We start from the raw sequence: 14,175 nt of genomic DNA, 5'->3' as shown, positions 1-14,175 counted from the left end.
CTTGTTAATTCAGCAAGTGCTCCGAAGATGCAAAGATGAAAACATATATGCTACTGTCTTCAAGAAGCTCATGACTGGTGGATAACCACAGTCATGGAGCCTTTCTCCACCATGAGTGAGATGCTTCCAAGGGCTGGAGCCATGTTTCAGACATGTGGTGGATTGGACCTAACAGAAAATACTGAGTTCACCTCCCACCTCTCAGCCAGTGCCCACGTCAGCCTCACCCCAGCCTACTTGCCTGACTCCACTTGGCCCTTCTCCCGACAAGCCCCAGCAATGCTGGCCTGTACCTCCTTTGCATGGCTGGATCAATGAAGTTTGGTTTCCAGGGCACTAGGCCCATTGTTGGCACTCACCTCCAGAACAAAGAAGAATACTGGCCCTTCCAAGCCCAAACAAAGGCAGACTTCTCCCCCATGGATCTCTGTCCCTTTATGAGCAACAGTATGCAGACCCCTGGTCCTCCACCGAACTACATTTAAAATAGCTTTTGTGAAAGACAGACACAGTGGCCATTTTTGTGTATGTGTGCCAGCAGCAATGAATTGATTGTAAGATGAACAATGCGCACTTCTTCCCACTTCTGCCAGAATAGATGACATTGTGTCGTGGGCTGGGGGAGGAACCAAAGAAACCAATCCTTCAGGTTTATTACATGAAATTCTGATAAAAAACACTTCGAAGCCTCTTTCCCATCATCAAAAAACCACACTGGGCAAGATCAGAGCTTAACAGCCAACAAAAAAAAAAAAAAAAAGAAAAAAAACACATTCAATCCCTGAGATCATTTTCCTGAAATAGAAAACTACATATGTTTCTCAAATTTCACATCAAGCCACTGCAGAGGCCAGACTGCAGGGCTGAATTGGGCCAAAGTGAGTGAGTGAGAGAGAGAGAGAGAGAGAGAGAGGAGAGGAGAGGAGAGGAGAGGAGGGGGGATGGGGTGGGAAAAGGAGTAAACAGAAGAAAATGAGCCCATTCTTCCACAGCACCACATTTCTCTAGCACAATCTAAACTTACAAACAGCCCCCCTGTCACAGAACTTGTAGTTAGGGTTGCTTATCGGGCAGCCTTTACTTTGTCAAATTAAGACACATTGCTTTGGATTAGCAAGACTCCTTAAATTCAAAATGACTTCATGGTTGGCTCAGAGTTCAGTGTCTCTGGGGCCAGCCGCCAGGAACATATCCACTGTGGAGCCTCCCTCCCCTCTCCATACTGACCTGCCTGACTTTTCCATGGAGACAGCAGAGCAAAATCCCAAGCAGACAGGCTGTCAGTGTTAATTAAAAGTCCAAACACCTCTTTAGAAACTATCTCCAGCTCAATATTTATACAGAATAAGACTCCTAACAGGCAGGGCTAGAGAGAGGAACGGGAGGTTGAGGCGGAAATAGGTTTGAATGGCATTTGGAACCCATTAATTTTTAAAAGACAGGCTGCCACCCTATATAGACCCAGAGAAGTTCAAAAATGTAACGAAACCAGGAAGATGAATGAGCCGAAGATTGTTTAGAAAGCCGGGGGAGAGCGCTCAGCTTTTGAAAAGAATAATATCTGGGAAATAATGAGAGCTGACACTTTTTATTGGTGAATGCAGTTTTTGGCACATTTTAACGACATAGGTTGACAATTTTTTGTATTTAACAAAAGGAAAAGCAATCTTCTAAATGGCTTGGGAACAAAGGACTCCCTGACTGCAATTTCTTAATAACATTTAAGAATTCTCTTCAAAGGCCCTTGATAATAATTTAGAGAGGGGAAGGAAGGAAAATGAAGAAAACAAGAAAAACAAAATAAGGTATATATAAAAAAAGAAACTAAACAGAAGTGAAGAAGAGAAAAAAGAAAAGAAAAAGATACAGGATTTTGACATCAAATTCCAGCCCAAAGGGTTGAATTATAATGGTAGAGTTTAACAATAACTTTCTACAAAGGAATGAGTTTTAAGAAAGAATCCAAAGAGACTGAGAACTTTAGTCCTAGGGGGGCTAAATGGATCACCTAATCCAACCACTAAGTTTTACAGACAAAGAAACCAAGTGCCAGGAGGCCCAAGGTGACCTGGCTGCTCCAGACACCAGTCTTCCAAGTTCCACACCACGCCACCTTGTGCATCTCATGACGTAGGTCTCAAACACAGGCAAGCCTTCACAGTAGCATGGGCCCCAGGACTGACTGTTATACCTTTCATCAGTGACTAAAACTAGGTCCGCAGAATCACAAAGTACAACACATTCAAAAGGCCTAATGACAAAAGTTCACAATAGAGCTGTCCAACAGAGGCGGCCCCTCTGGATACGAAGCAAATGTCAGCTACCACAAGGACCACAATGCCCTGTCTGTCTGAGGGATGCCTCAGGGTCAGAGAAGGGACCCTTAAGCAATGTGTGATATAGAGGTGTCCCTTCAAAATCTAATCGCTACTCTATCCACGGGTTTCAACCCCAGAGTGAGACCCCTCTGAGGTTCAGACACGTCACCTGGAAAATGAGATCTCTATTTAACGTTTTCAGTTTCAAAGCATTTCCAGCAGAATGATAAATGCAGAATCGTATTCAGAAGTTGTTCTACTTTACCATACTGAAAGGGCAAACGGGATTATATTCTAAAAGTGATGCAAGGTCTTAGAGCGAAGTATTAGGTAAAGGAAACGCTATATTGCTGCTTGGTTGGAAAATCGCAGTCATACCGGCTATCATCTTTCGGGCACAGAAAATTCATGTCTAGATGTATGCAGCAGAGGGCTGAAAAAAAGTGCATAACAAAACCACCTGGGGTCACACATTTTTACCTCCTTTGTTCCAAAGGACAAAGATGAAGATTCTTAACCTTTTCTGTCCAGATTGACTTTACAAATGCAAAGTGAAGGAAGAAACTCATCCTTCCACAGAGTCTCAACATAGCAGATAAAGAGAGACAATCAGTGATCCCACAGTCAAGCATCAGTGTAGGGAAGCAGTAGGACTCCCCATTGCAAACAGTCTGTGCCCTGACTCTGGTGCTTCTGTTAGGCATGGATGAGAAGCCCTTCCGTGTCCCCCTGATGGACCTAGAACAGTCCATCCTCTTCTACCTACCTGGACTTTCAGCCTCTTGACAACTACCCATTTCTTCTTGCCCAGAATAGCTCTGAGACCTTTGCTGAAGTCTCACCCTCCAGGACTCACTGAACCCCCTGATCACATCACAGCCAAGACAAAACCCCCAAATGGGGCAGACAGGCTATCAAACAGGTTATCTGGTTGCTCAAAGGCCCATCCTCCCTACCCCATGCACAAGCTGTTTAAAAAGAATTTATATCCACCTTAAAATTGTAAAATAAAAATAACAAGAACTGAAGAAAAAGAGAAATGGAAGTAGCACTTCTTACACACTGCTGTGAGGCAAGAACCAGACAGAGGTGTAACTCACGGTGCTTCTTTTTCTCCATAAAGCAAATCGATGTACTTTTTGTCCTCCTTCAACACTAAGTGGGAATTGGGATTGAGAAGGATTAAATGACTTGCCCCAATACACCCAGCTGATAAATGGCAAAGCTTTGGGCTAAGAAGTATCTGGCTCCAGCCTTCACATACATTTGAAGAGTTTAAACAAATGTGTACGTACCTACTGCTAGATTAGAGACTAGGTACTTCTTGGATGCTCTATTAATATATATGCAAAGAATAAATCAATGACTGAATTACAGAAACTGTGAACTACGTTGCTTCCAACCATATACCACCTCCCCCATAACTTCCGCCATCCTCACCCTCCTCCTGATGACTATCATAAATGGATTACACATCGGTATCTGGGACATATAGGTCAATGCAATTTACTGAGAAATGACAATTCTGCAATTATTTTTTTACCTGCCCAAACTAATTCTCCTTTTTTGCTCTAGTAGAAAGAGAAACTCAATTTCATTCAGGTAGCAATGCATCCAACTAAAAGTCTATTTTATTTAGCTGGGCTCCATTCAAATGAGGCGTAACAATAAACCTGGGCTGGCCAAGGATATACAAACTGAAGTATTCTATAGATCTTCTATGAATGTTTGCTTAAAAAAGGCTGAACATGGGTACAGCAGAACATCCTTTTTGAGCACCCCTGTCTTCCTTCTCCCTGCTACAAAGAATACAGACTGGACAACAGAGACTCCAGCAGCTGACCTGGACCATAGGGTCACCTCGAGGATGGAAGTCAGGATGAAGGATGGTGAAGAAAAAATAAAAGAGCTAGTGCCCTTGATGACTTCACGGGGCTGACACAGCCAAGACTCTACACGTCTCCATTTATTTACAGATGAGAATGAACCCTTAAGTGTTTAATCAACTGTTTGTTTTTTTTTTAATTCTCTATTATGTCTTAGTGAAGAAGAAAAGATCATATTTCTTCTACAGAGAGTGAAAGCACTCCTCTTTCCCAAAAATAAGGGAAAAGGAAAGCTAATATTTGCAGGCCATTTCTCAGCACTATGAGATATACTAAAAAATAAGCTGATATAAGAAGATGACTGAATTGTTCTTCCTAGAACCTAGAAAAACTGTTTCATACCATTGTTCTGGAAATCATTCTTCAATATGACCATGAAACAATGCAAGTCAAAGAGCCTTAGCATTCATCATGTCAAGAACAACTTTGATTTTTCCCCCCAGAAATCTTTAATTTTATGACACTCCTAAAGAATCCTTATTCAGTTTCAACTAAGGTCTGACCAAAAAAAATGTTACCTCTAGGATAATCTAAATTCAATCAATTTCACTTTCATTCAGATTTCTAACATTAAAAAATCAAGCCTTCAGTCACAAAGAGATGTACTTCATAGTTACAAGGATGGCTATAATAAGAAATACAAAAGGAAATAAAGTATTGGTGAAGAGGTAGAAAAATCGGCATCCTCACACAATACTGGTGGGAATGGAAAATGATGTAGCCGCTACGGAGAAATCTGGCAATTCCTCAAAAAGCTAAACACAGATTGACCCAGCCATTTCACTCCTAGGTATATGCCCACGACAAAATGAAAGCAGACTCAAACAGATACTCATACATCAATGTTCATTGCATTAGTCACAACAGCCAAAAGGAAGAAGTAATCTTCCTTCCAATATTCCAAAAGGATGGACCCAATCATCCATCATGGGTCCACCAACAGATGAATGGAAAAGCAAAATGTAGTATATGTACTCAATGCAGTATCCTTCAGCCACAAAAACGAAATTCTGGCACAGGTTACACCATGGCTGTATGTGGAAAACGTAATGCCAAGGAAATGAGCCAGGCACACAAAAAAACAAATATTTTATGATCCTACTTCTATGAGGTATCTAGAATAGGCAAAGTCATAGAGACAGAAAGAAGATTTGTGATTACCAGGGGTAGCGGAAGGGAGGAATGGGGAGCTATTGCGTAAAGGATATAGAGTTTTTGCTTTGGGGAGAGGAGTAAATTTTGAAAATGAACAGTGATAATGGTTGTCCAACACCATGAGTTTAATTATTGCCATTGAACCATACTCTTAACAATGGTTAAAATGGTAAGTTTTATGCCGTATATATATATTTTACAATTCATAAAAATTAATATCTATCAAAAGCATTGAACTGTATAGTTTAAATGGCTGACTTACATAAGATGTGAATTATATGGGCAGCCCTGGTGGCTTAGTGGTTTATTGCCGCCTTCAGCCCAGGGCATGATCCTGGAGACCCAGGATCGAGTCCCACGTCGGACTCCCTGCATGGGGCCTGCTTCTCCCTCTGCCTGTGTCTCTGTCTCTGTCTCTGTCTCTCTCTCTCTGTGTGTCTCTCATGAATAAATAAATAAAATCTTAAGAAAAAAAAAAGATGTGAATTATATCCCAACACTTTTTTTTTTTTTTAAATCAAGTCTTATCTTTGATATGCAACTGCAAAAGGCAATGAGGAAGTCAAGTACTAAGTAAAGGATGTGGACTACGGACATGTCACCAAAGGCAGATACTATAGTGGAAGCTTCTCCCTTCTTTCTGCCATGCTGCTGCCTCAACCCTCAGGGAGTATGAAACTGCACCTCCTCCCCCCACCCCCCAATCTGCTTTCTCCACTCAGAAGCACCAGAGGAGGCACAGCTGACTTTGCACCCTATCTCCCCACTTCCTTAATTTTCTCCAAGCGGGTAAGGGCTCGTCTGATGGCAGAGACTGGACTATATTAAGCCATGTTTTAAAGGTGACTGTGTTAAGGACAGGTGACCAGCCATACCTACAACCACATCAAACACACTCCTTCTCTTTCCATGCCCAAGTGCAACCAGCATGCTTTGGCTTCAGGTAAGTATACCTGGGCAGGGTCTACATTCATACTACTGACTCAGCTACTTGACTAGAGAGCTGGTTGACATATCCAGTCTTCCTTCCCCCATACATGCACACATACATACTGGTTTAGTTTCACTTCTGAGCTGCACTATCCATCTAATATACCAGAAGCTCTACATATTAGAGGTCAAAGTGTCATTTTCTGAAATAACGAGGTAGGCTTTTGTTCTTAATTTAGCTAATATGCTTTTTATGTAGTCTCTATCAGTCAGAATCCTGGAGAAAATCAAGAGTGATTGACACTTGGAACCCTTAACAACAAGGATACCTGTTAGGAATTCAAATAATGAAGATCAATGGTAATTGTCCTAAGTGTAATCATGGCACTGTGTTTACACAGGAGTGTATCAGTAGTACTCCTAGGTGATCGCATTGCAGAATTTAGGAGGAAGTAGATGATGTCTGCAACTCGTTTACAAATGGTTCGGTGAAAGAAATACTTTCGAGACAGAGCACTTGAGATACAAATGGAAGAAAATGTTGAAGAAGGTAGGTAAAGATATGGTGTTCAATATGCCATTCTCTCAACTTTGCTGTAGGTTTAAAATTTTTTCAAAAATAATACCTGAATACCAAAAGTTCAATGCTTTTGATAGATTTCATAGAGTTCTCACCAATATTTAAGAACACACCAAAATCCAATATAAATATTAGTATAATGGACATAAGAACTGACATTGATATAAATTAATAAAACCAGTGGTTTCTAAATATATGAAAAATTAATTGTATTTAATAGTCAAAAAATACAAATTAACATAAGATACCATTTTGGAGGCACCTAGGTGGCTCAGTTATGAAACATCTGCCTTCAGCTTGGGTCATGATCCCAGGGTCCTGAGATCAAGTTCTGCGTCAGGCTCCCTGCTCAGTGGGGAGTCTATTTCTCCCTCTTTCTTGACCCCTCCCCTTGCTCATGCTCTAATACATAAAATCTTTTTAAAAAATTAAATAAATCAAATAAAATAAGACACAACTTTAATCCTCAAAACTTGGCAAAATTGACACAGACATTATACTGATATAGGGTAAAATACAGATATCTAAAACATGTTTTCAGATAATATTTACTGATAAGGAAAACTGAGTAATATATGAAGTAAAAAATAAATTATGCAAAGTGGATTTACAATTTTTTAGAATAAGAAGCACAGTAGAATAAAAGTCTAAATATGATACTATTTTTGAGATCTTGTCAATTCTATTTTGAAAATGACTACAGATCTGGATCAATAACCAGACCAGAATCTTCTCCTGACAGATTAGCAAATAACCATGGAAAGAATAACAGTATAATAATATCCCCTATAAACTCAAAACATAGAGAACCACACAAATCAGGAAAATAATTGCTATTTTAAATTATTAGTTTCTTCAAACTATAAAATTAACCTCTTTAAATTTTTTTTATTTATTTATGATAGTCACACAGAGAGAGGAGAGAGGCTGAGACACAGGCAGAGGGAGAAGCAGGCTCCATGCACCGGGAGCCCGACGTGGGATTCGATCCCGGGTCTCCAGGATCGCGCCCTGGGCCAAAGGCAGGCGCCAAACCGCTGCGCCACCCAGGGATCCCAAAATTAACCTCTTTAAAGCAGAAGACAGAATACTGACAACTTACACAGAATTGTACATTGTTGTGGAGAGGAAAGGGAAGGGAAATAAACATATCACATACAGAAATCTAAGGGGAAGATCAACCTGAGATTTTAGAAATCAGCCATCTTTTCTCATATGCCATTTCAGAAAAGTCTCAGAAATTCTAACACATAATTTCTTTTTTTTATTTAAAGCCAATTTAGTTAACATATATTGTATTATTAGTTTCAGAGGTAGAATTTAGTGATTCATCAGTTGCATACAACACCCAGTGCTCATTCTATCAAGTGCCTAACATGTAACCTTTAAGCAAACTTACCAGTGTGTCTCTTATTCTTAGCCTGGCCATCAATATCTTTTAGTCCAAAGAAATAAAAATAAGTGAATTGAAAATAGACAAATCTTCCATACAGAAAAATTAAAAATAATGTATATAGATACCCCACTCTCAAGGAGGTGAAGCATAACTCCCTACTCCTTAAATGTGGGCTGTGCATGGTGATTTCCTTCCAAAAAGTACGATATACAAGAAAAGGAGTAACTTAAGAGTGGAAAAATCTAACAAACAATACCTTAGCCAGGTAATCAAGGTCAACATCAACAGTAATGTCATATTGATAGCGTGTACCCTGGATATGATATGATGAGAATGGTACTGTGGTCCATCAAAAACGTAATACTCAAATCTCACCATGAGAAAAACATCAGACAAATTCCATTAGAGGGACATTCTATAATATACAGGATTAATTCCTCTTCAAAACTGTCACGGTCATCAAAAACAAAGTTGAGAAACTGTCACACCCAAGAAAAGCCTAAGGAGGTATGACTAAACCATATACATTTACGGTATCCTGGATAGGATCCCGGCCATTAGATAAAAACTACTGATGTATAAATAATGTATGGAATTTAGTTAATTATAATGTATCAATATTGGTCCATCAATTTTGACAGAGGTACCATACTAATGTAAGATATTGATAATATGGGAAACTGGGTGTCAAATATTTACGAATTCTCCTGTACTGTCCTCACAACTTTTCTATAAATCTAAAACTGTTTTAAAATAAAAAATGTACTTGAAATTATAGTTAAATGTAATAGGTCTTACTTTTAAATAATTTCTAAAATATTGCCAACCTCTGATAGCTAGGAAAAGAAATTTCTCTCAGCCTCCAGCGTTAGAAACAATTCTACTTCTCCTGATCAGCAGTTAGGTTTTTATCTGTTTACTCAGTTAATCTTTGTAATGTTCTATTCTTTACTTTGGCCACTAGGAAACTTAGAAACGAATCTATTAGTAATTATGAAGAATCTTAGAGCTTTTACAAAGTCTGTAGCTTCATTTTAGTTGTTCCTATAATATTTTCCCTCCTGTGTGATTTTTTTTACATATTTTATCACCTTTTATCTTATTCTTTTACTAGTCATCTCAGATCTCTTTAGAGGGAGGATTTCTACATGTGAATATGTTTTTGTCTGATGATACAAAGTTACAGTGTTCAAATTTCTGACTTCCCATCTGTCATGTAACCAAAATTCTGGGTAGTGACCCATCCAAGGGTTGGACTGGGGCAAATTACTAAAGTGTCCAGCTTTAGTTTCTGAGCTGCAAAATGATGATACCACCACCTGCTTTAACCAGTGGTCATGAGGACTAGTGGGGTTCACATTTGCTAATATGCCTAGCACAGATAAAGAGAAGGCGCTTGAAAATCATAATGATCACATTATTATTAATAACAAAAATAGCAATCATTATTTTCATTCATATAATGAAAAGAATTAAGTTGAATTACAAGTCAATCATAGGCCAGGCGGTGATTTTCTCAGTGGCCCAGATAAACAAGGGTAGCTATATTTAGGGGAACAAGAACGACAACCAAAGGTGGGAGGGCAAAGCCAGATAGGGGAAGAAGAGAATGAGGAGGACTTCTTACACAACGTCACTGCCAGAAACAAGTCTGAAAGCTTTAAGACAAGGTGAAATCTGATCACTTTTTAGCCTTAACACCACTAGCATAATAAGAAGTAAAAGACAGAGAGAGAGAGAGAAAATAAAAAACACCCTCTAGTCTTTCTGGCACTCATCTCCCCAAAACGTCCCAAAACAATCACAGTAAGAGCCAAACAAACACCAAATCTGAACCTCCCGTTGGCCCAGATGATGCCAAGGTCATGTTTCACTCCCCAAAGTTTCCTGGTATTGGCACATTCAAACTCGGATCCTCATCACCCTTATTCTAGGAAAGGGGACAGACAATGGGGATTTTTCGTTAAAAGAACCAAGCACTGCTGCAATGCTGTGTGCTATACATTTTGTCTACAGTACCTCTAACCTTCTCAGTGACCTTAAGAGGATACATCCAGGTGAGGACCTGAGGCTCAGTGAGGGAACTAGTTCACTAGTTTTTGCAGACAGTGCACCATGAGACACTGAACCCGGGTCAGTCTGACTACAAGGATTTCCCTCTTTCCACCCTGCCAACAACTTCAGGCAAAGACTCCTTGCCAAAATCGAGAGAGAAAGGAAACTAAATAAAATAGCTAATTCCTTCAAAACATTTCTCAGCAATGCGTTGAAGTTCTTCTGTTACCTTGGTCAGCCTACACAATAACGCCACAGATTGGGTGCTATCACTGTCCCAATCTCCAATCAAGAAAGTTCAGAGGGCTTACTTGTTTTGTCCTAATCGTGCAGGTTGAAATAGAGAAGGGAGAAGGAATTGAGAGACTAAGGAACCAACAGGAGAGAAAGACAGGTGCAAGAGGCAGGGGTACGGGGAGAGGTTAATCACTTCATAAGAGAAATTTGGTGCCTGGTGCCCCAGAACCAGGATCCACAGGCTCTGTTCTAGGAGACAGGCTGGAGAAGAGGCTTCAGAAGGTGCTCATGAGTACAGGGCAAGGGGCAGGGGAAGGGGAGATTGCAAATTTGCACTAATGAAAATAGAATGAGTCATGAGTGTCACAGCCAATAAGAAAAAAAAAAAAAAGGCAGGGAACACTGGACAGCCAATAAATCACTTCTAACATTAAACTTTCTGTTTTCTGAGGGTTTCAGATTGTGGTGGGCAGGGATGGAAGCCCCCGAGCACATTCTGATGGGCCAAAAAGAAGCTCTCGTTTTTAAATTTACCTAGTTCATTAAAAGTTTTAAAATACTTCCAATCCCTCACAGGTGTGAAGTACCTTAGAGTCATATATCATTTTCCTGTATATTCTGTTAACCAATGTTCCCCAAAATTACCTGATCATATATAACCACCTCGGGTACTTGTTTAATGTATAAATTCCCAGGTACCCCATGGAGAATCTTATTCAATAGGCTTAAACTGGAAGCCCTGGGGATTTGTGCTTTGAATAAATGATTCAGCTGATTCCTATAATCAGGCTAGTTTGGAAAAGGTGCTTTAATAGGACTGTCCCAACAAGCTTTCACGGTAGGTATCATGATCCCTATTTTAAAGACAGGTTAAAGGAGGAAAGGACATGCCCAAGGTCACACAACTCACATCTGGCAGAATGGAGAACTACAAATCACACTGTGACTCCACAGTAGGTATGCATGCCACCACAATTAAATCTGAGACAGAGCTAGCTTTAAAAGTTCACTTTTGCGGTCTTAATATGGCCTCAGACACCAGGAAATGGGAGTATAGACTATCCAGTGCCATCAGAAAGAACCAGGGGTGAAGTCAACACCCTGGGTTGAATAACACTCAAGGAAAAAGAAAAAGGAAAGCAAGGTCCTCCTCTATCTGCAGTTCTATTTTTGAGCCCTAAAATTTTGGGGGCCAATGGGGTATTGCCAACAGCTGCACTATCAGCACTGCTTTGACTAATAGGTCCATTTGGCTAAAATGATGGAAATGCTGCTTTCACTACTACACAAAGGGAGCAAAAAAAAGTCCTTCCAGAAATAACTTCAGGTAATTAATGTCACACCAAAAGAGGAATGCTCAATATGAGATCTTCACCCCCCACACAGACATCCCCATTGGTGATAGTAGTAAAACAGTGACTAATTGTACCTTCTGAGGGTAAAGTTCAGACCACTCCCCCAGGGCTTGCTCCGCTAGACAAGGGTAAGTACCTGGGATATGCTGAGGCCATCATTATACACATGTGGATCCCCACTATCCTGAGACCTGTGGCTAATGTTCACTGGTGGTACAGGGAGATAATTCACATAAAGAATGGCGTGCTTGTGAAACATGTCCTCTACTATCTCTTTTCTGGAAGCCCCTAATACTGAACTCTTATCAACTCTTATCAAGAAAAGGTCCAAATCATACAAAATGAGATAGACAGGAAGAGCACAGGGAAAATGATACTCCTACTCCAAGCCTCCTTTGACTTCAAATAAAAAGGAAAATGGGGAGGATTTAGCCCTCCCTGAAGGAGTAGACTTTAAGATCAACACCTGCCTCCCTAAATAAATGTACTTACACAGGTTTATCTGTCCTCTGGGAAATGATCCTCTTTCTCACAGGTTTGTTCAATACAGATTATCTAAATCATTTTCATGATGAGAAAAACCTTCCCCCTGTCCTGCTGCCTCCCCTTGTGTGTCCCCTGAAACCTGAGGTCAGGATGACAACAGACTTGCAGGCTTTGAGATTTCATATTCAACTTGACTCTATTAGACACACACATACACAGCCACACCATTAATCATAGCAGCTGCTGCTTCACACCAAGTATTCTTTAAGTTGTCTCTGCCACATAGCACATAGTTATTTATAACATTCATAATTTATTGAAAAATACTATGACTCCAGCATACAGACCCCCACACTCTGCAATGATTCGGGTACGTTAATGTAAAAACCAACACACTCATCCAGTTAAAATCAGCTTCCTTGAAAAACATACCTCTGCCTTCATTTTAAGCCCGCCCCCCAAAAAAATTTTTTTTTCTTTTATTCACCACGTAAAAAGTGCTTTTGGAAAAATAGTCACATTTCATGATGGACTGTTCATGTCTCCTTCAAATGTGTCCAATTTTAATGAATGGTCTTCACCTTGGATACCAACATTCCAGGCCTCATAGGAACAATGGTGTTTGGGCATGTGCAGTGGAGGTGGAAGATGGATTCAAGATGTTTCAAGTATGCAAAATCGCATGCAGATGTACAAACAGTACATCCAGTCAAAGCGAGTTAAGAAAGCAATATATATATACAGACACCCGAGAATGGATGAGCGCAAATAAAATCCAACTTGTAATTAACATACCGTGCTGTGACACCTGTTGCCTTCCACGATAAGAAGTCTGGGAGATCAAAGAAATGTCCCGCCTTATCCCAGCAAGTCTCTCTCAAGTTCTGCCAAATTAAATATATATTAGAATCAATTATGGGCTTTTTTTTCCCCTACCCCTCCCCTCTTTCAATAGCGTTTCAAATTTTTCAAAACAAAAGCATAGCCAACAATGTCCAATAAAACATCTGTTCAGGGGCTGGAGGCCGGGGAGCAGCATGGTATAAAAGCAGTACCTATATAGGAAAGAAACACTGGCATTTATTGATCCTTCCAAAAACGACCATCATTTCCCTTTTATCCCCTTGGCCAACGTGGAGGGGGAAGAAGCACGCTCCGAGAGGGTATGCAATCCATCTTCCCAGTGAGGGGTCACAGGATACACTTCAAGACACAGTTAAAATTTCAAAGCTGAACAGTTAGTTATAAGCTGGGAAGAAAACTGCACTAAGAAACTATCACATGTCCCACAATGTGCCTGTCATGTAAAATTCTCCCCACATCAACAGTTTCCAAAGGCAGTAGAATAGTTGGTTCCTGCCTTCAAACAACTTCCTGTCTAAGCCAAAGAGAATGGCACATAACCAAGATAATCAAAATACTTAAACATTTGTTTCTTCCAGTCTCTTCCACATTCCCAATGTGGTCAGATTTTTTTCTTGCCACTGGGCGGCTTCTTTCCTCTACCACCCTCTTGCCTCCCAGCATCCATGTCACCCACACCCTTTGGTTAACCCTACCCACCCTTCCTTGGAGAAGCCTTCCAGGATCTCCTACTCAGGGTAGGTCTGAGTCTCCACCCACTCCACCCCACAATTATTTGTGTACTGTCTTTCTTTACTATGAGAACCTAAACTACAATGTCAAAGACCTTGTCAGTTTTATGAACTATGATATTACCCCCACAACTCTCTCCTTTCCTCCCCTACATAGGGCTGGCCAGTTAGCCACAGGGTAG

The 14,175-nt window shown here is 40.3% G+C and overlaps 1 protein-coding gene across 19 annotated transcripts in view; it reads right to left on the bottom strand.

The window, feature by feature from the left end:
* Positions 1-14,175, bottom strand: part of FGGY (FGGY carbohydrate kinase domain containing) — a 413,650-nt gene that overhangs the window by 323,417 nt on the left and 76,058 nt on the right. For 17 of the 19 annotated variants that reach the window (XM_072820441.1, XM_072820456.1, XM_072820442.1 and 14 more), the window contains one exon: positions 13,194-13,282. In XM_072820441.1, coding sequence (XP_072676542.1) covers positions 13,194-13,282 — 89 coding nt within the window. Of the gene's footprint in view, positions 1-359; positions 467-1,227; positions 1,341-13,193; positions 13,283-14,175 lie in introns of those variants that run through there. The other 2 variants (XM_072820459.1, XM_072820458.1) reach the window with 2 other exon arrangements.

The sequence above is a fragment of the Canis lupus genome, chromosome 3 (assembly GCF_048164855.1).
Source record: "Canis lupus baileyi chromosome 3, mCanLup2.hap1, whole genome shotgun sequence".
Classification (NCBI taxonomy): Eukaryota; Metazoa; Chordata; class Mammalia; order Carnivora; family Canidae; genus Canis; species Canis lupus.
This window is presented reverse-complemented; position numbering and strand designations above follow the sequence as displayed.